The 24,146-nt window shown below is 52.1% G+C and overlaps 1 protein-coding gene across 9 annotated transcripts in view; it reads left to right on the top strand.

The window, feature by feature from the left end:
* Positions 1–24,146, top strand: part of B4GALNT3 (beta-1,4-N-acetyl-galactosaminyltransferase 3) — a 215,516-nt gene that overhangs the window by 52,778 nt on the left and 138,592 nt on the right. For all 9 annotated transcript variants that reach the window (XR_016394799.1, XR_016394798.1, XR_016394800.1 and 6 more), the window contains 2 exons: positions 16,805–16,908; positions 17,857–17,934. Coding sequence is in view for 3 of the 9 variants with exons in the window: in XM_089919957.1 (XP_089776083.1) it covers positions 16,805–16,908; positions 17,857–17,934 (182 nt within the window). In the remaining 6 variants the exon portion in view is untranslated. The remainder of the gene's footprint in view (positions 1–16,804; positions 16,909–17,856; positions 17,935–24,146) is intronic.

The following is a 24,146-nucleotide window of genomic DNA, read 5'->3' as shown; positions in this document are numbered from 1 at the left end:
TCTTGGTGAACCTCTGCACTCTGACAGTGGGGGAGGGTGGTGTTCATAGGCTACTTGCATCTTGGTAAAAACTTCTGTGTTCCATGCGGGGAGCCAAGGTGGGTGCCTGGGTGGGGCTTGGAAATGGAAACAACCCAGATTGCCCTGTAAAAACCATGACTCCTTAGGGGCGGCGACTTACTTCCATTCCCAGGCCCAGCAACTCTACCCGCTTCCCAGAGCACCTGCCCTGGACCTCCTTCACCACGACGTCTTCCCGGACCACCAGGGTCCTCCTCTCTGAATTCCAGGGGCCTCGCTGCGCCCTGTGTGTGTGAAGCAGACTTGTGTCGTGGAAGCACAGGAGGCATCAGACCTGTGCGTGGAAGCGGAGCCCTCTGTGCGTTAGCAGCACTGGCTGAGGCTCCTCCTTCCGACCTGGGCTGGGTCCTTTGCCTCCGTCCCCCCCCCCCGCCCCCCCCCCCCACCGGCCACGGCTCCATAGCCACTGCCGTCACCAGGCTGCTGGGAGGGTCGACCCGGCAGCGGTGGGACGACTGTGAACTTTGGAGCCAGACAGGTCTAGTTTGAATCCCAGTTTGGCCACTTATGGGAATCCTGAGTAAATCATGTAGGCTCTTTATAAAGTTTTATTTTTATTTATTTATTTTATTTTATTTGTTTATTATTTTTGGCTGTGTTGGGTCTTCATTGCTGCGCACGGGCTTTCTCTAGTTGCGGCGAGCAGGGGCTACTCTTCGTTGCGGTGTGCGAACTTCTCACTGCGGTGGTTTCTCTTGTTGTGGAGCACGGGCTCTAGGCGCATGGGCTTCAGTAGTTGTGGCGCACGGGCTCAGTAGTTGTGGCTCACAGGCTTAGTTGCTCGCGGCACGTGGGATCTTCCTGGACCAGGGCTCGAACCCGTGTCCCCTGCATTGGCAGGCAGATTCTTAACCACTGTGCCACCAGGGAAGTCCCATGTAGACTCTTTAAACCTCAGTTTTATTACTGGGAGAATGGGGAGAGAAATATTTACCTTACAGGGTTAGTGTATGTTGGAAATTAATGAATGAAAAATGCCAGACGGGGTAAACAATTGGTAAATAGCAGCTGGTACCGTGATGCTGAGGAAGCTGCCCGTTACCCCGTCTGCAGGGAGCAAATGTTGGTTTAATTCATTCAAGGATCTAATTAATCTTCCTAAGGGAAAGGGGGGGGTGGTGGCGAGCTGACTCAGCTGAGGCCCTGAGAGGTTAAGGAACTTGCCAAAGCTCACACAGCTGGAAGTGACAGGGCTGGGGCTCGATTCCAGATCTTCCTGGCTCTTCACACAGAGCCGGGCAGAGCGGCTACGGGTATGTACTAGATGCTCAATAAATCCAGCTAATTGACTGCCTGCAGCTTCCGCTTTAATTCCACAGGTCTCTCTCTTTTTTTTTTTTGAGCTTCCTTCCCACTATGAACCATTTAGTGCAGCCCTCGCAACTCTAAGAAGCTGATCCAAGAAGCCACTTGAAAATAAATAAGAGACTGTGCCTTCTTTGTGCAAAGCCTGCATCTGTTTTTGTGTGCTGGTGAGCTCTGGGGAAACCTAGCGCAGTGCTCTGCCCACTCTGGGGAATATTTGCATCTTACTCTTCAAATTGCCTACAACAGTCTCTTTGAAAGACGGAAAACATATTCCCCTAAGACCTGGGAATGCTAAACAGTTAATAGATCCCCAAGGGTCTTCTGGATTACTAGGATACCGACCGCTATCACGGGTCATTAAATATCAAAGTTTATGCTCAGGAGGCCAAAAAATAATCTAAGTTCTCAGTGCCTCACTTGTCTTCACGAGTACCCCAGAAACCATTTAGGTATCACACAGGTAAAACGAGAGTTGCTCAGACCAAAAGGTTGCGATCTCAAAGGTTGATCGCAGCGCGTGGCTCGGTGGTTGTGAGCCCCGCCTCCGCGCCTTTGGAGCGTGCTTGTGGGCCTATCTCCTTCTCCAAAGCTCTCTCTTCACTTTCTCCTATTTTGGGAAGGATCAGCGCCGTCCGTCTGTCTGCTTTCAGGCACGAGTCCTTGAGTTCCTCTTTGGTTCCTGCTGGACCTTGATTTGTTGGTTCGCTGAGATTCTTTAAGACACATCGGGCACACATGTTCGGGTTGGGTGACCGTGTTTCTTAGCAAAGTGTCCTCAGCAAAAAGCGGGTAGAGTGGAGCCTCACCTCACCTTCCGTAGTGCTCGTGGCCATCCTGGGGACGTTTACCCTGAAAGTCTTTTTTTTTTTGATTTGCCAGGGGAGCCACTTAGACATCGTTGGCTTTCTACCCCTCCATGTGTCCTTGATGTGGGGGAATTTCAAAACATACCTGGCCTCGCAGTGATTCTGTGCTGCCCCCTCTTGTATTGTTTGGGCCGGCTGTCCCTCTGTCCAGCATGGCCTGTGCCTCAGGGGGAGGAGAGTGCTGGGGAAATGGTGAGGGGTGGGGGTGGGGGGGGGTGAGGGCACAGCATGGGGTACAGGGTCTTGGAATGAACTTTATCCTCTCGAGCTATTTGTGCATCTTTGGCCAGATTCCTGTTAACCCAGCTATAGATAGGCTAGATCGAGTTGTATAGATCAGTCCTGTCTGGTCATTTCACCAGTGCGTTTAGCAAATTTGGTGAGGCTAAGACAATGGCGATCTGTGAAACTGATAATTTTGTGTCAAATAAACAATGTGACTGTTTGGCCTGGGTTTCCAGGAAAGATGAACTGTTGCAGACGTGCTATTGCCTTGGTCAGACCACATAGCCGGACTTTGGGTTCAGGAAATGTGGTCACTGACACATCAAATAACCAGTTGACTTCATCCCTATTTATTGCCCTTTTCTCTATAGACCTAGAGCTGCTGTTTGACTGTTAGGGATATAAAGACCATATACTAATAGTTTAATCAGCCATCCTAGAGGGCAATGTTTCATTGCATTTGTGTGCGTGTGTGGTTTTTTCTTTTCGGCTGCGCCACACGCCATGTGGGATCTTAGTTCCCCGACCAGGGATTGAACCTGTGCCCTCTGCAGTGGAAACACAGAGTCCTAACCACTGGACCGCCAGGGAAGTCCTCATTGCATTTGTGAAGCTAAGAATAGCCCGGTAGAGATTCTCTTATGGTATTTAGCTCAGTAGCATTGGCACTAATGTAGATATTTTAACAACTACACTGTAGTCCAATGAGCAGAGTCTTATTTGTGAAGGTAGGAAACAGACATAACATCAACCGAGCTGACCATCACTGCTCCTGCCTGGCTCCTTTCCTCCCTATTCTCAACTATACTTACCTTTGTTTGTTTGTTTTAAAAAGTGGTCGTTAACCCAGAGAAAAGGGTATTTTTTCCCTTCCATGTAGAGTGTTGATAGATAACCTGGCAAAGGAGCATTTAATGTGCTTGTGGATACGTCTGTATACATGGATTAAATATTTTTTAATAAAGGTGCTTAGAGGGCAAACTGTGATAAAAACAATGAAAGTTATTTCCATGAAATCATTAGTTGTTCGTTGAACGTCATTTTTTTAATGCCATAAGTTTATTTACAAGCGTATCTAGTACAGTTGGATTTGTTCCTTAAAGCAGCTTTCTTTTGAACTTTACTACAGCCACTTTTTAGGTCACATACAGTAAGTCCTTCAAGTTGTGAACCTTCAAGTTCACATACGCACCTTCGAGTTGTGAACTGTCAAAGATGCGAACGTGCGTTCGCATGTCCAGTCACGTAAGTTAGTTCACGTGTCTGGCGTACGTTGTCACGTGTGTGCGCCCCCTACAAGTGGTTGTGCTTTTGTGTACTTTACTGTATAGAGTACCGTAGTGCAGTGTCTTTATTTCAAGCCCAGAACCTGCGCCATCAACGTCAGGCGTGAGTGACACTGCAGCTTCCTCCGTCTCCTGTTGCTGGCGACCCTTCAGCTCTACCATCTCCCACCTCCTCTCCCTCCTCCAGTCAGTAACTCTTCCTGCCTGTTCACTCGATGGCAGCCCCTGTGTGCCAGCTGTTGTGCTGGTGCTACTGTACTTTTCAAGGTACTGTACCGTAAGATTAAACATGTTTTCTTTATTTTCTGTGTTTGTTTTTTATGTATTACTTGTGTGAAAAGTGTTATAGACCTATTACAGTACAGGACTATATAACCGATTGTGTTAGTTGGGTACCTAGGCTAACTCTGTTGGACTTACGAACGTGCTCTCGGGATGGATCTCGTTCGTATGTAGGGGGCTTACTGTACTAGAAAACATTCCATACAGAGAAGTAAGCTTGAGTAAACATTTGAGTGTTATGCATTATAATATACCAAGTTTATTTTATCTTATTTATTTAAAATATTTATTTATCTGGCTGCACTGGATCTTAGTTGTGGCACGAAGGACCTTTGTTGCAGCATGCAGGCTCCTTAGTTGAGGCATGTGGACTCTTCGTTGCGGCACGCGGGCTGCTTAGTCGCAGCATGCGAACTCTTAGTTGCGGCATGCGGGATCTAGTTCCCCGACCAGGGATCGTACCTGGGCCCCCTTGCATTGGGAGCACAGAGTCTTACCCACTGCACCACCAGGGAAGTCCCCTACCCAGCTTATTTTAAACGCAGATACTGCTTTAATGGAGTTGAGTATTTTAAACTGAAGTTTCCAGTTTGTGGGTCTCCCACCCGGCGGGTATGGGATTTGATTATATTGTGAAAGTGCCTCTCCTACCATCATCTCATTGTGGCTTCTTTGTTTTCGGATATAGAACATCTCTTTTGGTAGGTTCCAGTCTTTTTTGCCGATGGTTGTTCAGCAGTTATTTGTGATGTTTTGGTGTTTTCGTGAGAGGAGGTGAGCTCGGTGGGGTCCTTCTACTCCACCATCTCGTCTCAAAGGAAACCGAACATCTTCATACTTAAAGCTGTGGCTGAAGGGTGTCGGAGGTGCATGTGGCACAGCTCTGCTTCTGAAGGGCTCTGAGGCCTGCCTTTATACACTCACAGCTTCTACATTGAGAACTGGTCTGGACCCAAACGAGCAAGCTATCGGATACCCAGAGAAACATGTTCTCCAGGCTGCTTTAGATCATGGCCCTTTCCTCAGGAGGGGCCACGCTCAGTTTTAGGATCACAGACCACAAAGTGCCGTCACCGCCCCCGATCCTCGCGCCAGGCTCATCACAGGGGACAACCAGGTTCGTCCTGCGGTCTGGACGGAAGATCCTGATCTGGAAGAGAGGAGACCTGGGTTCTAGTGCCAGTTCTGCCTCGAACTTGCTTTGTGACCTCAGACAGTGACCTCGGTCTTCACGCCGTCAGCTTTCTTTATATAGAATGTAGGGGGCTGCAGTGACGATTTCTAAGCTCCCCTCGACTGCAGTGCTTACTTTTTTTTTTTTTTAACCAGGGTTAAAATGGATTGATGAAGTGTTACTTTCAAAGGCTCTGACAGATGATGGTTTTACCTCTCTTCCCAAGAACTGTGTTTTGAACATTGTGTGTCTGGATGAGTCTGGAATTTACTTTTCCTGAGGATATACTAGATAATCAACTCTCCCATCTTCCCCTTATCTTGCAAAGTCTTTTAAGTATTATAGAACCAACTCTGTATGTCTGTGTCTTTCATACTTTCAGCCATATCTGCATTTTATGTGCCCCTGCTTAAAAAATAGGACTCTCAGACAAGTCCCACTTTTGTTTTAGGAATAATGGTCAATTATTGAGTTCAACTATTTTCACATGGAAGATTCAGAAAATCCCCATGATTTCCACATGGAGGGAGGGAGCAGGCTCCCTCCCCCCACCTGTTCTTCCAGAGGAGCTGCAGGGGTCTCAGCCCCACTGCCCACAGCACATCCCCCTTCACCACTGGAGGGACACCCGGCCCAAGCTGGGGCCACTTGGACTCTTTCCTGGGAATTTGTATTCTGAGTAGAGACACACAGATATCTGGAGCATCATTGGCCAGCTGGTGGGGTCTCCATCACTGCCTTGGTTCTTGGCCTTTCTGGAGCCTGGTTGTGTGCCTCTTGCTGATTCTGTGAGCCACGCTGTAGTCTTTCCCCAAACTGCCTTCTGTCCAAATTAGGAAGGAGGAGAGGGAAAGGAAGGAAGACAGGCAGGCAGGCCCCTGATGCTAACTGAACAAACTATCTTGAGAGAAGGGCCAGTTTTTCTACTTCTTGATTTTGGCTCCCAACCTGTCACAAGCGCGGTCTCACGACACATTACCAGTGAGTAGCTTGCAGCCCTCATGACTCACCGTGGGAGTTCGAGACATCCAAAGTGGTTCACACCGCACTGTCCTATGTTGGTGTTACAGAAATGTCAGCTTGCATCCACAGGTTCCCAATGTTTACTCTAAGCTCCCGTACCTGTCTCCTTGAGGGCAGGTAGCCCCCAGTTTGTGGACCCGTGTTGGCACTGGGCTGGAGTTCTAGGGGCCCAGGTAACCTAGCCTGTCTCAGAAGCTGGGATGTGTTGAAACTGCTCATTTCCACAGAGGCTAGTAGACTAGGACGTTGCTCTCCACGCGGAGGGCCTCACCCTGGGCACCCTCGGAAGTTCTGCTCTCCCTCTTAACGTGTTGGCTGGGAGACTCCACCCTGCTCCCACCCACGGTCCACAGACTTCCTGCATCCTCAGGTGGACACGAGGTTTCCCACCATGTCTCTGCCATGAGGGCAGCAGCCTGGCCCCCCTTGGCCTATCTCGGGAAGAATGGACAAAGTTTTTAGCAGTTTAAGAGAGAGCCCCTTCCCAAAAGAAGAGAAAGCAGGGATTCGAACAGACACTTGCCCACCCATGTTCACAGCGGTGTTATTCACAGTAGCCAAAGGTAGAAACAACCCAAGTGTCCATCGACAGATGAACGGAGGAACACAGTGTGGCCCATCCATATGATGGGATATGGTTCAGCCTGGAAAAGGAGGGAAATTCTGACACATGCTACCACACGGATGAACCTTGAAAGCATTAAGTGAAAGAAGCCTGACCCAAAGGCCAAATATTATATGATTCTGCTTCTCTGAGGTGTCCAGTGGTCAGATTCACAGAGACAGGAAGTAGAACGGTGGTTCTAATTCCAGCTGATTTACACAGTGTAAATGTAACGACGAGACCTAGTTCCTGCCAGCGCGGTGCTAATGCTCAACCCTCTCCTAGACGGAGTCCAGCCAGGCTCCCTGTAGCCCACTGAACCCAGCAGCCACGGGTGAGCACGGTGCTGTGATGCTCTGAGCTTCAGGCCCAGAGTCAAAGGCCTCGGCTCTAGTCCGGTCTTAACCCTAACTCCCCTTTGACAGTAGACAAGTCCGTTCACTTATCTGTGGGTCTCTGTATACCCGTCAGCAAAATGGACATGACTCTAGGATTGGGATGAAAATATAAGAGAGAGCTTGGACATGAAGGCCTTGGATGGATGGATCGTGGTGGGATGCTGCTGACTCAGGGCTGGGGGCTAACACAGGACGCCAGCCTCCGTCCTAGGTGTGGTCTCGCCTTTGAGCTTCTGCTAGTGTGATATTCTGGAGGAACGCAGCGCCCAGGTCCTCGGCTGGAGACCAGAGCTACTACCGGGCATGCCTCCCGGTCTCACGCTTGGCCCTCCTTCCCCAGGACAGGTTACGACAACCTCAGCTTGGCTTTGGCACGTCAGCTCCATCAGACCTCACCAGCTAGCGGCTGGCAGCCTTCAGATCAGATCCTTCATCTTCCTTGTTCTCAAGGCTGATGGAGAAGAGAGAAGGGTTCAGCTTGAAAGAGTACATTGTTCTCAGCGGAGACATCAGGGGAGAGAGGCCTAGGGGTTGGTGGCTCTAGGTCCCAAACCTAGTCCCTGTGTGGCCCTAGAAAACTTTCTTGGCCTCGGGGTGCCTCTCTCTTCCTGCTCCCTTTGGACTCCATTGTTTCCTCGCTCAACAAACAAAAAGGTCTGTATTAGATACCTGTTAAGAAATATTTTTTTGTCTTAAAAGAGTCAGATGATGGGACTTCCCTGGCGTGGAATGAGTCAGATGCCCTGGGTTTGAGAATCCCAGCTCTATTTTCTAAGGGTTCTGAGGTCTTGAGCAGATTGTACTCTCCAAACTGCCCAGGGCCTCAGTATTCTCATCTGTAAAATAGGAAGAATATTAGCACCATCCTGAAAGGATTGTATGAAGATTAAACTAGACAACACCCGTCCAGTGCTTAGCACACGCCGGCCTGGGCAAGTGCACACGTGTTAGCTGTGATGGTCACCCTGTCATGTGCACAGGGTACCAGCCGGCCGCTGGGTGGGGCGGGTTAATGGGTGGACGGGGGCTTTGTAAGCAGTGCTGCTACCCTACCGGTCCCCTCTGGCATTTCACTGTGGTCTCCCCACGGTCTTCGTAGTTAACTTTGCTGTCTCATGTTTCCCACTTCTCCCCTCCCGTGTCTCTCGTTAGTTGGCTGGGTGACGCTCTCTTCTTTTTTATTTTTAAAATTTTTAAAAATAATTTTATTTATTTATTTTTGGCTGTGTTCAGTCTTCGTTGCTGCGCCCGGGCTTTTCTCTAGTTGCAGCAAGCAGGGGCTACTCTTCATTGCGGTGCGCGGGCTTCTCATTGTGGTGGCTTCTCTTTGTTGTGGAGCATGGGCTCTAGGCGCACGGTCTCAGTAGTTGCAGCTCACGGGCTCAGTAGTGGCTCATGAGCTTAGTTGTCCCGTGGCATGTGGGATCTTCCCGGACCAGGGCTCGAACCCATGTCTCCTGCATTGGCAGGTGGATTCCTAACCACTGCGCCACCAGGGAAGTCCCTCTCTCTCTTTTTTTTTTTTTTTTTCTCCTTTTTTAAAGGCACATTCCTAGTGGAATCTCCACTCCCCCTTCCCCCAGCCTTTTTTCCAGCGTTCAGTTTAACTGTGGAAAGTACCCCTCCCACCTCCATCCAGTCGGGAAAGAGAGTTCTGGGATCTCGGGCCTCCACTTCTCCATCCTTCTACCTGGAAAGGCGCGGGAGCGAGAGCATGGGCTTTGACTAGCTGCTGGGCCATGGTCCGCTGTGGCTCCACACCCCAGAGCTTCTGTGGGCTGCGTCAGGTCTTCAGGTGGGTCCTGGTGTGACCTTTCTGCTGGGATGACTCCAGGGCCATCTTCTGGAACCAGGGTTTTCTTCTCTCTGTGTTGCTTCTCCAGAACTCTAGGATCTTGGAGACCCCTTCTCTGGTCCCAGAAAATGTTAGCAGAGCACTTTGTCTGAGGTTCCTGCAAGTCTGGAAAATCATCACAGCATCACACCATCAGCATCTGGTGAGCTCAGTGGCCTGAGGTGTGGCTGTCCGTTGCCTAAAGCAGGAATGGCTTGTGCGTGCCCTGCATGGGGCGCGGCGTGGGTCCAGAGTACATGCACGAGGCCACAGTCACGTGGATCCCTTCATTTACCACGATGCCCACCCCAGGTGTGCCAGGAGTGGATGGAGCTGAATGTCTCCTTTTGTACCTTTCTCCCCATTGCAGCAGTTAGCAGAGCACTGAGTATACAACAGGCGCTCAATAAGTGCCTGGGGATTGGTTGGTTCATTGATTCATGCATTCACTCTTCCCAGCCTGCCATTGCTTACCCTTGACCGCCACTGAACTTCCTCTTTGAAAGACTCCAGGAGGGGAAAGGATCGCCTCACTGCTTCTTGACTGGACAAGAGAGTCTGACCCATGGGGTCCTTTACCAGGTCCACCCGAGGATTAAAGCACCTCTTCAGTGGGCATGGACCAGTTTTAGAAATCCTGGACCCTGTTACCTCTAGATTTTCCTGAAACCATCTCATTTCATCTGGGGTCTTCGTCAAAATTCCCCACGACAGAACTGTGTTTGTGGCTCTGACTGTCCCGTCATGACCCGGATGAGTAACATGGGGCCTGAAAGGTTGTGGGGTTTGTTTTGTTCTTTGTCACGATGTCCGCCCTGTACCTGTGCTACGAGGGAGTGTGAGACAGAGCTGGACCCACACTTAGGACCCTCCTTGGGGCCCATGCTGCTCCAGACCCGCGCCTGCATGGTTCACCCTCGTGTCGAGAAGGAAGAGGCTCAGAGGCTGAGGCGAGGTCAGCAGGCCTACTCGCAGGTGCCGTCTGCCCAGCTTTCCAGCTGTTCGGGGGTGTTTGGGTCTCCATGCGCCCTCTTGCTCTTATTTGGCGTATATGGGGAGGTGTTATTGGCGTTACTGGCGTTAGAGGGAGTGGGGAGCTACTCTGTGGGGTGTCGGGGGGGGGTGTGGGCGGGTGAGTATGAGGTAATCGGGGAGGGATGGGCCGGTGACTAAGGTGTGCCTGACACCAGGTGATGAGGTGGCATAGCTGGACCAGGTTCTCAAGTCTAAGAGGCATGGAATTCAGGACACAGCGTTCAAATCTTCTGTCACTTACTATCTCTGGGACTTTCAGTGAGATTTTTATCCTCTAAGCCTTATTTTCCTATAGGGTTGTTGTACTAAATAAAATCATCTGTATTTCATTTACTATAAATATAAGTATATGCCCGACACGTAAATATTAAGGTTACATTAATAATAGTTCCTCTTGCGTCACGTTCTCTGGGGTGTCACGGCTGGAAAGGAAAGGCCGTGTCCTTGCTGTCAGAGATTCTGGTTTGCCTTAGAGACTCTCTCCCAGGTGACAGTCCCTGGCTTCATCCCTGACTGTGCCACCTCGGGTTTCTGGTGGCATCCAGGCCCTGCTGGCGTCCAGCCATGGCAGCTTTGCTCTGCGGAGCCCACATGACTGGCTCTCGGGTGCACTCCAAGGTCAGAGCCTTGCTTTTTCATCCCAGGACTCCGTGCTGGTTCCTGGCCTTTGTGGAGCCGTGCCCGGGTGTCATGACCTCCTGTTCCCTGGACAGCCTGCTGTTCTCTAGTGGGACAAGGGCTCTGTCTCTGCTCAGCTCCTCTGGGGTTCACCACCTTTCTCTCTACAGACGCTGAGCTTCTTAGCAGATCGTCTGCTAAGGATCTGCAGATCTTTGGGTCCTTTACACCTATGGAACCTGTGGGACCAGCCCTCCTGGCTCGTCCTTGAACCCCACCTTCCTACAGCCCTTGAGGGTGCAGGCCTTCCCCTCTTGCAAAGTGCGTCTTAGGGCAGGTGGGAGCCCTTTCCAGCAGAGCCCTGCCCAAGCTGGAGATGGAGCTTCAGAAACACCACGTTCATTGCACCCCCTCCCCGCCATGCCTCCACTTCTCTCTTGGGTATTACTCTCAGCCCGGCCTCTCCTCTGACACCCGTCCTCCCCATCTCAGTAAGCGCAACTCCAGCCTTCCAACGGCCAGGGCAGAAATCCTGAGTCAGTCTTGATTCCTCTCCCCATGTCCAGTCCCTCAGCTGAAACTTCACAATCTATCCAAAATCTGTCTGAGCAGCCAGGGGCTGCCTTTGCCCCTTGTGTGAATGTCCCTGTGGACCATGTGACACATCAGCAAGAGAATCAGACCAGAGATCAGGAGAAACGAATGCAAGTTTCACATCTGCAGTGCTGTGACCGATCATAAACTAATGAGCTGCAATGGGTTAATTGCTTGTTGTGTTCCAAGCACTAAGTCCTTAACATGGATTATCTTATTCACTGTGTGACTTCACTTCACTGCTTCCTGATCTCTAAAGAAGATGACAGCAGTTCACAGGGAGTTGGTGAGGATGCAGAGAAATAACGTAGGTGAGAGTTTTTTCAAAAAACAAAAAGCAGCAAGGGGGACTTCCCTGGTGGCGCAGTGGTTAAGAGTCCGCCTGCCAATGCAGGGGACACAGGTTTGAGCCCTGGTCCGGGAAGATCCCACATGCCGCGGAGCAACTAAACCCTTGCGCCCCAACTACTGAGCCCATGTGCCACAACTACTGAGCCCGCGTGCCACAACTACTGAAGCCCACGTGCCTAGAGCCCGTGCTCTGCAACAAGAGAAGCCACAGCAATGAGAAGCCCGTGCACTGCAACGAAGAGTAGCCCTCGCTCGCCGCAACTAGAGAAAAGCCCGCGCAGCAGTGAAGACCCAACGCAGCCAAAAATAAAATAAATAAATTTAAAAAAAAGTATCATCTGAAATAAAAAAAAGAAAGCACCAAGGGCTGTACTTATGCTGTATTTTCACCAAAGAGCCAAAGAGATGCTCTCCAGGCCTTTGAAGAGTCCACATAGCACAGAGGAGAGATGTTGGCAGAGTTCCGGCTGATGGTGAATTTGATAGCCCAGCTTTGTGAGGGCAGAATGTGAGGCCCACGGTGGTGCTTTATCTGTCACCTGAGATCGGGGTGTCTGTCTCCTGGCACAAATGTGACACCTGTTGCAGGAGAAAGGGGCCCTGGCAGCTGGCGCTCTGGCCAGGAGCAGGAGTTCACTTACCCGAGGGCAGGTGACAAGTGTCAATAGTTAAATCAGCACATTCTTTAGCTCCTGGTTCCCCCAGGGGGCTAAGTGGGGCCAGGGTACCTCTGGCAGGGTTAACACAGCGGAAAAGCTCCACACCCTGCCTGACGCCTGCTATGCACTCAGTGACTATTAACGGGGTTGGGAGGATAGGTGGGTGACGGGAGGGGCGTAGAGAACAGCCGGGCAGCAGAGAGGAAGTGCTGTCTGTTACCCCCACCACTGAGTCGCTGCTGCCTATGGTCGTCTTGCTTCTCTGCCCAGAGGAGAGAGGCGGCGACTGGCCGTTGCCGGTTTTTATAAAATTCTCGAGGTGCTGGGACTCTCATCTTCTGACGCCCAGGTCCAAAACCCTGAACTCAGACATTGTTGGGGGACGGGGTGCTAGTTGTGTCTGACACTTAATCCTCACGGCAGGGGCAGGGGTCTTATCTCCACCAGCCAGAGAGATAAGACCAGAGAGGTTCAGTTACTTGCTCAAGCGGTTACCATTTATAATGGTGGCCATCCATGGAGAGCTTCCTGACTCCGAGTCTTCTTGTCTTTTCCACACTGTGAAGTCTGCCAAGGGCGTTTCCTGCTCCTTGAATTGCTAAAGGCTGGGCTGTTGACTGTCTCAGCTCCAAGTAATTTCAAAGCCATCCAGACGCACCTGTGACCTGGGCAGGGCCTGGTTAGGTTTAACCCCTGACATCCCCTCCGTTCTGTGGATTTGTCCTTGTTTACTGGGAGAGCCATCTGTTACCCTCTTTTAAAGAGAAATAGAGCCAGGCACAAGTTAAAGGTGATGGACAGGCTTGATTCAGTACTACCACAGTGTGGGAAAGAGACCGAGGTATCGAGCTGAGCTCAGTTCCAAAGGCAGCCAGGGATTTACAGCCCACAAGCAGCGCGATGGGTCAGTGGATGGAGAATTGCCAGGAGGAGACATCAGGGTGGGGGGTTCTTGCTAGCCCAGCCTAGCAGCATCCTGGCTACCTGATTGGGTTCAGGTATCAAGGGTGGAGGGTTTTGTAAACAGAGTTAACAGGATTCTTCCTAAAATCTGGGCTGGGCAGGCCAAGGACAGGGTCCAAGGACCACGGCCTAGTCGAAAAGAGTGCTCAGAGGAGCCCTTCCAAAGTTTGGTCCAGGAGACAGTGTTCCTTGTCACTTCCCAGTAAATGCAAGGACACGGCATAGTGAAGACCACGGGAAGAGTCCATTGACCTTGGGGTGACCTGTCTCACTTTCCAGGAGTCAAAGAATTTGGCTGGCACTGAAAATTAGTGTGTGGGAAAGAACGTGCCTGGGAGACACGCCGGAACTCTCTCGGATGCGGCAAATTGAATTTTTTTTTTTTTTTTGCGGTACGCAGGCCTCTCACTGTTGGGGCCTCTCCCGTTGCAGAGCACACGCTCCGGACGCACAGGCTCAGCGGCCATGGCGCATGGGCCCGGCCGCTCCGCGGCACGTGGGATCTTCCCGGACCGGGCACGAACCCGTGTCCCCCGCATCGGCAGGCGGACTCTCAACCACTGCGCCACCAGGGAAGCCTGGCAAATTGAATTTTTAGGGTTATATCCTCACAACCTTGTCTACAAGTAGGTCGTTTTCAGCCACAGAGCAAAGTCAAGGAAGAGGTGACCCAGTCGTTCTGAGGCAGAAGCAAGGCAGCGCCTCCCCTCCCCTCCCACGGTACGACTCACTTGTCCCCCAAGCCCCTGAGCCTCCAGCTACTAACCCACAGTCCCCGGGGCCTGGGCAGGGATGGGGCTCCTTTGTTAGCAGTGTCTTAGACTGGTTAGCACAGGAGCACCAGGCAGGAAGGTAGGGCTGGGTCTGGGAACATTCTTTCTCTTTCTTTCTCCCTCCCTCCCTCCCCCTCACGTCACCGCACTGGCTCTGGGATCCTCTTCCCCAGAACATCTCTCTGTGTCGAACTAGTCTGACCTGTTTCTGCCTGCCCACTGGCCAGCCATGGAAACAGCAGAGACCTTGATGGCAGCAGGATAAACCTGCGGAAGTCCCGATAAACATAACACGAGTGGACGGTTAATGTCTGCGCAGAAACCCAGGGGCACAGATCCCCAGCGGACGCTCTGCCCCCGGGTCTCCTCCAGGTCCACACCAAACAGCATCCACAGGAGAAAATGTAGGCGGGAAGAGGAAACGCTGGCTGGTGAGGCAGACAGGCTCTCTGTTCCGATGCCCGCTTCGAAACGGCGGACTCCGTGACCTTCAGCCCTGGGCTTCTCTTTCCCCATCTGTGAAGCGGGGGTAATCAGACCTCGCCCAGATGGGATCATGCCTGCGAGGTGCTGAGTAAACCCTGTGGAGCACCCAGCATGTAACTGGGTAAGAAAAGCTCCCCCGCCGCGCCCCACGTTCCACCCACCTTCCTGGAGGTATTCACACACACACACTCTGGCAAAGCGCTGGTGTCCACCTTCTGTGGGCTGTGCTCTTTCCTCTGTGTCTGGTTGGCTGGCTGTGCCTCTACTGGTGCCCGCCTGCGGGTCCTAGGATGCTTCTGCTTCCAGGCATCTCTTGGCTCACGGTGGCCAGTGGTACCAGTCTAACTCCCGGGCAGCGCCCACGGCAGTGTCCTGGGAGCATCTTGATGAAGCTGTTGGAGAGCTTTCTGCGCTTTTCCAGTGGGTTCCATTTGAACTCTTGGGTTCTAGCCTTAGCTTTGTCACTACAGTGGTCCTACCTGATCCATGATTTCACCTTCAGTGGTTCCTGTTACCCAAGGTCAACCAGGGTCTGAAAATACTAAATGGGAAATTCTAGAAATAGACAATTCATAAGCTTTCAAGTGTGTACTGGTCTGATCGGCATGATGAAATCTCACGCTGTCCTGCTCCATCTTGCCCAGGAAGTGAGTCACCCCCTTTCTCCAGCCCCTCCCACCTTTAGTCATTTAGTAGCTGCCTCGGTTACCAGAGGGACTGTCCTGGCATCACAGCGCTTGTGTTCAAGTGACCCTTATTTTACTTAACACTGTCCCCACGGTGCAACGGCGGTGATGCTGGAAATTCACATTTGCCAAAGGAAAGCCATAAGGTGCTTCTTTTGAGTGAAAAGGTGAAACTTAAAGAAAGAAAAAAAACCGTATGCTAAGGTTGCTAAGATCTACGGCAAGAGCGAATCTTTTCTCCGTGAAATTGTGAAGAAGGGAAAAGAAATTTTTGCTGGTTTTGCTGTCGCACCTCAAACTGCAAAAGCTACAGCCACAGTGAATGATAAGTGCTCCATTAAGATGGCAGAGGCATTCAATTTGTACAATAAAATATTTTGAGAGAGACTCATTCGCACAACTTTTATTATAATATATTGTTATAACTGTTCTATTTGAGTTTTAGTTAACATGATTAATCTCTCACGGTGCCTAATTTGTAAATTCAACTTAATCATAAGTATGTATAGGAAAAAACATCGTATATATGGGGTTTGGTACTACGTGTGGTTTCAAGCATCCACTGGGGGTCTTGAGTGTAATCCCTGTGGACAAGGGGGTCAACTGTGTTTGCTAAGTGACTCCAGACAGCTGGGCTTCCATTTCCTTACCTGAAATGAGGACTAGGTGGTCTTGAAGGCCCCTCCCAGCTCTTGGTGGCCTGTAATTCTGCCTTACGGTTCCACAAAGTCTCCATCCTGCCCGAGCGTCCCCCTGACCTGTGGGCAGCCCCAGCCCCCAGTGGACAGCAGTGCTGACTACTGAGCTCTGATTCTCCCCCCAAACCCTCGGCGGCTCCTTGCCCCTCTGCGTGGCTGTGAATGCACGTGTGTCTCCCTCATTCTCACCGTGGTTTGGCTGTTACCTTCCCAGATGTGTGAAAGCCCACCGGCTCCAGGGCCTCAGGGCACAGATGTCAGCCGTCACACACAGCCTCTAGATGCATCCAGGAGGAGCTGGGCCTCAAGTCTCATATCTCCAGCTGTTTATAATTCTGACAGGCAAACGCCAAGTCCTGGCCCACGGTCTCCTGGCGCCCCCAGCTCTGGGTCCATCCAGCAGCCCAGCGACTAACGGTGGGCAGGGAGAGAGCCCGCCGTCAGATAGCCCCACTAGCTCCCTGGCTCGGGGGCAGGGAGGTTGTGAGGGGAAAGCTCAGCTCGGCCGCCGTGTACCCAGTGGCTTTTGGGCAAAATTGGCCTCGACAGGCAGCCTGTGGTGGTCACATGGCAGGACAAAGCTCCGGGTTCACCTGACCTGGTTCCTCCTCTGAATTGGGAAAGACAGCGAGTCCTAACAGGAGATGAGCTCACGCCCTCGCTCTCTGCCGTGTTGACCTTGGCCGAGGTTGTAACTGTCCCCCTACACTCCACCCCACTTCATACCCACCCCAAGACGAGGGCTCAGGAGCCACAGAAGGTACACGATTACCTCTGTTATTATGCCCTGAATCTCGCAGATTTATGAGGTCTTCAGGTCTTGCTGACCTTGTTCCTCTCTTCTTCTTTCCCTTCCTCAGGGTATGGCAGCTGGAGAGAATTGGCCAAGGCTCTGGCCAGCAGGAACATTCCGGCTGTGGATCCAAATCTCCAGTTCTACCGCCCCCAGAAGCTGGGCCTCAAGGTACGTGGCAGGGTCAGCCTGTCCTCCCTGCTGGCGCGTTAACGTGGGTCCTCGGCTTCCGCTGCCCACAGAGCCTTAAGGGCATCCTCATGTCCTGTGTTAGGAGAGGGCAGAGCAGAGGGAGTCCCTGGATGGCAGGCTGGCCTCATGGGCTCTCCTGGCTTCGTGGGTAGAGACGTCCATTGTGCCTTCCCCAACGCCTTGTCTCATAGTTCAAGATGCCCAAGTCTGAGCCATCCAGGCATGTGGCCTCCGTCAGCAGCCTGAGCTGGACCAGCACCTCTCGCCTCTTGCCGGGATGAAGACTGGGCTGGTACTTTAGTGACAGTCCCAGGTGCTTGCCGCTAAGAGTCAGAGATGATGCGGTAGAGACGGCCCCTCCCTGCAAATAGCTGGGGGACAGATTTGTACTGGAGCATTTTCCCTATGGTGTTTCTTGGGCTGATGGTCCCTAGAAGCTGCTCTGGGTGGGGATTAGGGAACTTGAGGTCCAGTTCAGCCTGGAGCCCTAAGGTTGAGCCTCTGAGCCTAGAACAGACATGGATCTCCAAGGCCGGACCAGAGCCAAACTGCACCCATGGACCTGCAGGGTAGGGAGGGGGTGGGGTGTCTCCCCCAAGGGGGCTCCCACTTGTTAGGACAGATGAGTCACAGGAGAGGGAGGCAAGGTCCCTGCCCTCAGGAGAGCCTGATCTAATTAGAAAAAAATTTTCCATATGGGAAGACTGAGAAAAGTCAGGAAAGTAGAAGCACCTCAGGGTTATACATTGGAGGTATATTCCTAAGGGATATAGTGTGAGCCAGAAAGGGGAGTGTCCGTAAGTTGATAAGCCTCTGACAGCAGGGCTGGGTCTCCTGACCCTCTGCTTCCACAGGCACTTTCAGGGGGCCCCGATCCTGCTGTCACCCTAATATTCCCACCAAGTTCATTCCTCTCTGTTCTGCCAGGACCAAGACTCTGCAAGAGGTGACAGGGGGAACAGCAGCTACCTGAAGTGGAATAAGCCGGTCCCCTGGCTGTCAGAGGTGAGGCTGCTCTTGGAGAGGCTTAAAAAACAGTGTTTATAGGGAATTCGAGAGGCTCCAGAAAATTTTCTTCTAGTGGTTGTTATTAAAATTTTTCATCTAATTTGAAGAAAAAAATGAAAGCGTTCCAGGCTCATTGAATTTTCTTCCTTTAGAGAAGCTCTAACATTTGCAGGGGGCCTACTGGGTGCCAGGCTTTGTGCATAATCTCCTGTCAGCTTTATGACCCTATAGGATAACACAATGTCCTCATTTTATGGGTGAGGAAAGCAAAGCTGAGGAAAGCTACAGGACTTTCATGTCCATGTTAATCCCCAGTTATAAAATTCGGCTTCCCAAACTTTCATGGACCATTAAATCCCATAAGATATTCCAGGCAGAATGGAATCCACTGTTAAATACGGTTTCAGATCTATAGACATCCACTCCCTGGAAATACACATTAGCACATGAAAGGCTCTGAGTTCTGCGGTCATCTGTTTGACTTGGTTTGTTAGCTCAGCACGTACCAAACTTATTTGCCTCCAGAACTACCGTTTCCCGTGAACCATTAATATTCTATGAAACCAGTGTTCTAAGGGACATATACTAGGAAACTCCGCTTTAGAAATTTTTCTTTTTTTTTTTTTTTTTTTGTGGTACGCGGGCCTCTCACTGCTGTGGCCTCTCCCGTTGCGGAGCACGGGCTCCGGACGCGCAGGCTCAGCGGCCATGGCTCATGGGCCCAGCGCTCCGCGGCATGTGGGATCTTCCCAGACCGGGGCACGAACCCGCGTCCCCTGCATCGGCAGGCGGACTCTCAACCACTGCGCCACCAGGGAAGCCCTAGAAAATTTTTATAGGAAGCAGTTAAACGTGTGAACGAAAGTTGTCGTAAGCATCGTCATACCTTTTGTTACATAGGATTTGACAGATTCTTTTTCTTTCAGTGAAGAAGCAGAGGCTCAGGGGGTTAATCACATGCACAAGAGCACCTTGAGTAAAAGCTTGTGCAGAGACTCCAGAGCAGCGTGGTGCTTTGGGGGTGAACATTTTAAATTTAGGTTTTGTATCATGCAACTTGTCCAAGCCTTTCTTGGCTGGGTGCTGTCAGCCAGCCCGTCATCTCGTCCACACCTGTCACAGGTTGACCTCTTCCACCTGGGTGATTTTATTTCCAGTCCACCCATTTGCCGTGGGGCGGGCGTGAAGGATGCGGTGTCATACAAAATATGATGGTAGGTTATCTACACCGTGAAATTGCCTCTGTTTAAACCCTGAGAGAGGATGGATTACAACACCGGCACACCTGTACCAGGTGATATCATCAGGTAATTAGGCCCTGCCCCGCCCCACCTGGAGATGGCATTGTGAAAACCATTGGTCCAGCGATCCAGCCTTCTGTCCTTTGAGGCCAGTTGGATTATTTATTTATTTATTTTTGGCCTCGGCTCTCGGGATCTTAGTTCCCCAGGAATCAAACCCGTGCCGCCTGCAGTGGAAATGCAGAGTCCTAACCACTGGACCGCCAGGGAAGTCCCTGGATCATTTTTCTTAATGAACCAATGATTTTGAAAGATTATAACTACATAATAATCTGCATTTATTAATCATTAGTTTTCTTACCTTTTTTGGCCAATCAAGGATGGAGATATATACGTATATATCTCCATGACAGCAGTGACAAATAGTAAATAGTGATTAAAATAGGATTGACTTTTTAAAGAAATAGTTGATCTTTTAGTAAGTGTGTTTAGCCTTTTTGTGGTAAATGCCTGATTTCCCCAGACCTTGTCCTTTTATTATTAAAAGTGGCTTATAGGGAATTCCCTGGCGGTCCAGTGGGCCCTCACTGCCAAGGGCTGGGGTGTAATCCCTGGTCGGGGAACTAAGATTCCACAAGCCACGTGGCGTGGCCAAAAGAAAACAAAAAGTGGCTTATAAAATCCTCATTACAGTCTTCATGGATCTTCAGGGAATCGCTGATCCAGTCTCCTTATCTTACCGGCAAGGATAATTAGGCCCTGAATGTTTAAATAACTAGCACATGCCGTCTCCCAGCTGCAGTGGTGCCCTCTCCTCCAGCCCGTCGTGGGGACCTCGGTTCCCCTCTCCTTACCTGTCTCCTGCCTTTTGACATACGGTTTCAGCAGGAAGTGCTCAGGTGAAGGACACATGTCGTTTGTTGAACATCTGCTAGCTGCGCTGTTGTTGCCCCTTTCCTGGCAATGGCTCCAGAGGGGTTGACTCAGTCACTCCCCCAAGGTGGCGTAGCTACTGCAGCCCTGCCCTGCCGGTGAGCACGGACAGAACACGGGAAGGCTGACCGTGGTCTCTCCCTTGACCGTCTCCCCGCGCTGGCCCTTGGCCGGCAGCTCAGCGTCCCCGAGGCCAGCAGTTGCTCCCACGTGCAGCAGGCTTAGTCCGCTCCCTGTGAGACCAGGAGCGGACGGCTGGTGGGCTGGGCTTCATGGGGTAACCGCTCTCCAAGACTTGTCCCTGTCGGCCCAGATCATAAGACACTGACTGGCAAACTCCACCAATTAACAAACCTCGGTGCCAGTTTATTCACTTAGCAGTCAGTCTACGGTCCACTGACCAGACACTGCTGCTCAGGCCGCTACCCCCAGAAAACCAAAATAATTATAAGAAGGAGATTTGGTGAACGCAGAATCAGATCAAAGCAAGTCAGAGTCCATGGGTGACGTCCTGCAGGCTTGGTGAGGTGGCGTCTCTCTCCTGAGAGGAGGGCTGGGACCTTGATTCCCCTTCTCAGGCTCCCCCCGCTTTTTTCTCAAACAGCTTCATTGAGATATAGTTCATATACCATATAATTCACCCATTTCACGGGTACAATTCAGTAGCTTTTAGTATATTCATAGAGTCGTGCATCCATCACTTTCAATTTAGAACATCTTCCTCACCACTAAGGAACCCGCTCACCTGTTGGCCATCACCCCTTCACTACCCCCCAGCCCCCAGCCCCCAGCAAGCACTGATCTACCGTCTCTCTAGACCTGCCTGCTCCGGACACTTCATATAAAGGGAATCGTATACTCTGTGTGGCCTTTTGTGTCTGGCTTCTCTCACTTGGCATTAAGTTTTCGAGGCCCATCCATGTGGCAGCGTGTATATCAGAACTGTGTTAATTTTTTTGCTGAATAATCTTCCACTGTGTGGATGGACCACATTTTATTATCCTCGATAGATGGGTATTTGGGTTGTTTCTTCTTTCGGCTCTTGGGAATAAAGCTGCCGTGAACGTTTCTGTACAGGTTTCAGAGCGGATCAGGCTGCCCTTTATTCAGGGCCCTGAACCACCACCATCATACACGTTGTCACCGTGGGGAGACACAAGTGACACCACAGTTCAATTACAAACCATCTGTTCCAATGGGGATAATTCCCTCCATCAGAATTTCACCAGATGGGCCTTGGGCCCTGTCTTCCAAATCTAGAGCCACCTCTTATCCTCTTGGAGCTGGGACCCCCTGGATTCCCAGTGGGAGCTCCCTCAAGGGGCAGGTGTGAACAGGAATCGAGTGGCTCGGGTGGGCTTCCCTGGTGATGCAGTGGTTGAGAATCCGCCTGCCAGTGCAGGGGACACGGGTTCAAGCCCTGATCCGGGAAGATCCCACATGCCGCGGAGCAACTAAGCCCTTGCGCTACAACTACTGAGCCTGTGCTCTAGGGCCTGCGAGCCACAACTACTGAGCCCATGTGCCACAACTACTGAAGCCTGCGGCGCCTAGAGCCCGTGCTCCACAACAAGAGAAGCTACCGCAATGAGCAGCCCCCGATTACCGCAACTAGAGAAAGCCCGTGTGTAGCAATGAAGACCCAACACAGCCAAAAATAAATAAATTTATTAAAAAAGAAAAAATAGTAGCTCGGGTGCTAGAAACTCTGAACGGGAGTCCGGTGTGTAGGAACTGGTGACCTCACTGTCCTGATGGGTGGAAGTCACGTGGTCCAGCCACGTGTGCTGGTCTCGGGCTGGCCAAGCAGCAGCATGGTCTGTGCTCACACCCATGCTGGGCTGCTCACCCCTCCTGGAGGTGGACCTGGCCACCCCGCCTTCATACCCTCTGCATCTCAGCCTCTGCAGTAGCCCTGGCATAGGTGGCTCGTTTGTCTGCATGTCTCTCTCCTCTGAGGAACCCTTTTCATCTTTGCGTCATCACTGGTACAAAGCAGACACTTGATGCTTATGGGATAAATGAAGGAACCTATGGTTCCAGACTTAGCTTCTCCAAGCATTTGTTCACTCAGATCATTAAGATGTGCAGGGAACCCACAGGAGGGAGCTGGAACTCTGCCTGGGGAAGTTGCAGAAGCCTAGGGAGAGAGATTTGAAAAGAGCCTTGAAGGGTGAGCTGGAGTTTGCCGGGCGGGGAAGAGAGGAAAGGGCCTTCCGAGCGGGGAACAGCATCTGCAAAGGCCCAGAGGTGTGTGCGCGCTGGGGCGTCGGCATGGCCGGGAGTGTGGTGAGGTGAGGCTGGGAAGGCAGGGTGAGGCCTCTGGGAACCCTCGGAGGTGTGAAGTGGCAGAGTGGCGTGATCAGATCTGTCTTTAGAAAGACAGTTCTACAGGCAGTGTGAGGAGTCAGTGGTGGGAGACGCCTCCATCCGGTCGGGAGGCTCTGTGAGCCCAGCGAGGCCTGGCAGGGACCCTGTGGTGGGTGGAAGGCAGTGGACGTGGTGGGTGAGCACCCACCAGGCTGCATCCGCACCCCCAGAAGCCCTCCCACTTCCACAGGGTTCATTGCTGTGTGTCCTTAGGGGCTCAGTTTACCTCTCTGGGCCTCAATATTCTCACCTCTAAAATGAGAGGGTTCAGGGGACTTCCCTGGTGGTCCCGTGGTTGGGACTCCACGCTTCCACTGCAGGGGGCGCAGGTTCAATCCCTGGTCGGGGAGCTAAGATCCTGCATGCCGTGTGGCATGGCCAAAAAATAGAAAGAAATAAAATAAAAAATAAAACGAGAGGGTTCAACAGGTATTTTCTCCACTGCTTGTAGGCAGAAGTTTCCAATCCGTCTTTGGCCGTGGGCGTGTTCTGGGCGTGGGAGTAACCAGTACTCTTCCCTGGGCCTTAGCTCTGCTGGACAGTGGAGAGAGGGGGCAGAGGGCAGTGCCGACAAGCCAGAGTCCCATGTCCCTGCCCGACACAAAGTCTCCAAAGCTTGGAGGGACACGGGCCCCGGGGTGGGGGTGGGGGTCACCAGTCAGGGCCTGGGGAGGGAGAAGGTGCCCACTGGTCCCTCGGGGATGGTGTCCATCCCCTCCTACAGCCTGAGGGCAGGTGGAGCATGGCTGGGGGGCTGGCTCTGTGCTGAGTCAGGGCCTAGCCCCAGGGGATGTGGACAGTCCTCCCCCTGCTTGGGTTTCCTCTGCCGCTACCTAAGCAGGGCCCTGAGGGGCAGGTGGGGGGCTAGCCCAGCTCCTTCCTCCTTTCCCTGCCCAAGCCCTTGTAGCTTCTGGCCTCCTGGCTGAGCACAGCAGACTTCTGGGGGCGAGTCTCCTGGGAGGGGCATGGGGGAGACAACTGAGTCTTGTAAAAGGGACTTAGGAATTTCCCCAGAAGTAGCACAATGTCCCCATTCTTTCGTTCCAAGAAGCCCTAGCCCGACCCCCACCTACCCAGCCCACATTCTCTCTCCCACCCGTCCCAGCCCCCCACTCATATTCTGGGGAGCGACGGCTGCTACCCGCGGTCCCGGTCCCGGGAAGAACCAAGTTGCTGAGGGGACGGGGGGACGGGCTCTCCGCATGGGGAGGGGACAGTCCTGTCAGTGGACCCTCCCCGGCCCCTTCTCTCCCCCGTCATCCCTCCCTGCGGATCTCTTGCTGAAGCCCTTCTATCTGGGCTTCCAGTCTGGGTGTCCCTTTCTCCTCTGTCTTCCTTAAGGGCGGCTCGGATTTTGATATCTGACGGCGGGAAGGGCAGGGCCTGTTTATGTGGCCTGATTGGGGCCCACTTCCCACAACCTGGTGATTAAGCTGGGGAGGGGTGCGGGGAGTGGGGAAGGGCTGAGATGGGGTGATCTGAAACCCTTTGTCAGGATAATTTGGGACCTTGTCCCCACCCCCCTCCCCTCTCCAACTCCCCACCCTTCCACCCACTCAGGGTCCAGTCTGCTGCCCTTGCCCTCCCCTCCCCTCCAAGGGGGGCCCTGTGCTCCAGGCCTCCAAGCTCAGTCCTGTGCCCACCAGCCCCACAGCCGAGGAGGGG

This window comes from Delphinapterus leucas, chromosome 11 (genome assembly GCF_059928025.1).
Source record: "Delphinapterus leucas isolate spDelLeu-1000000601 "Yukka" chromosome 11, BTC_Dleu_Yukka2, whole genome shotgun sequence".
In the NCBI taxonomy this organism is placed as follows: Eukaryota; Metazoa; Chordata; class Mammalia; order Artiodactyla; family Monodontidae; genus Delphinapterus; species Delphinapterus leucas.
This window is presented reverse-complemented; position numbering and strand designations above follow the sequence as displayed.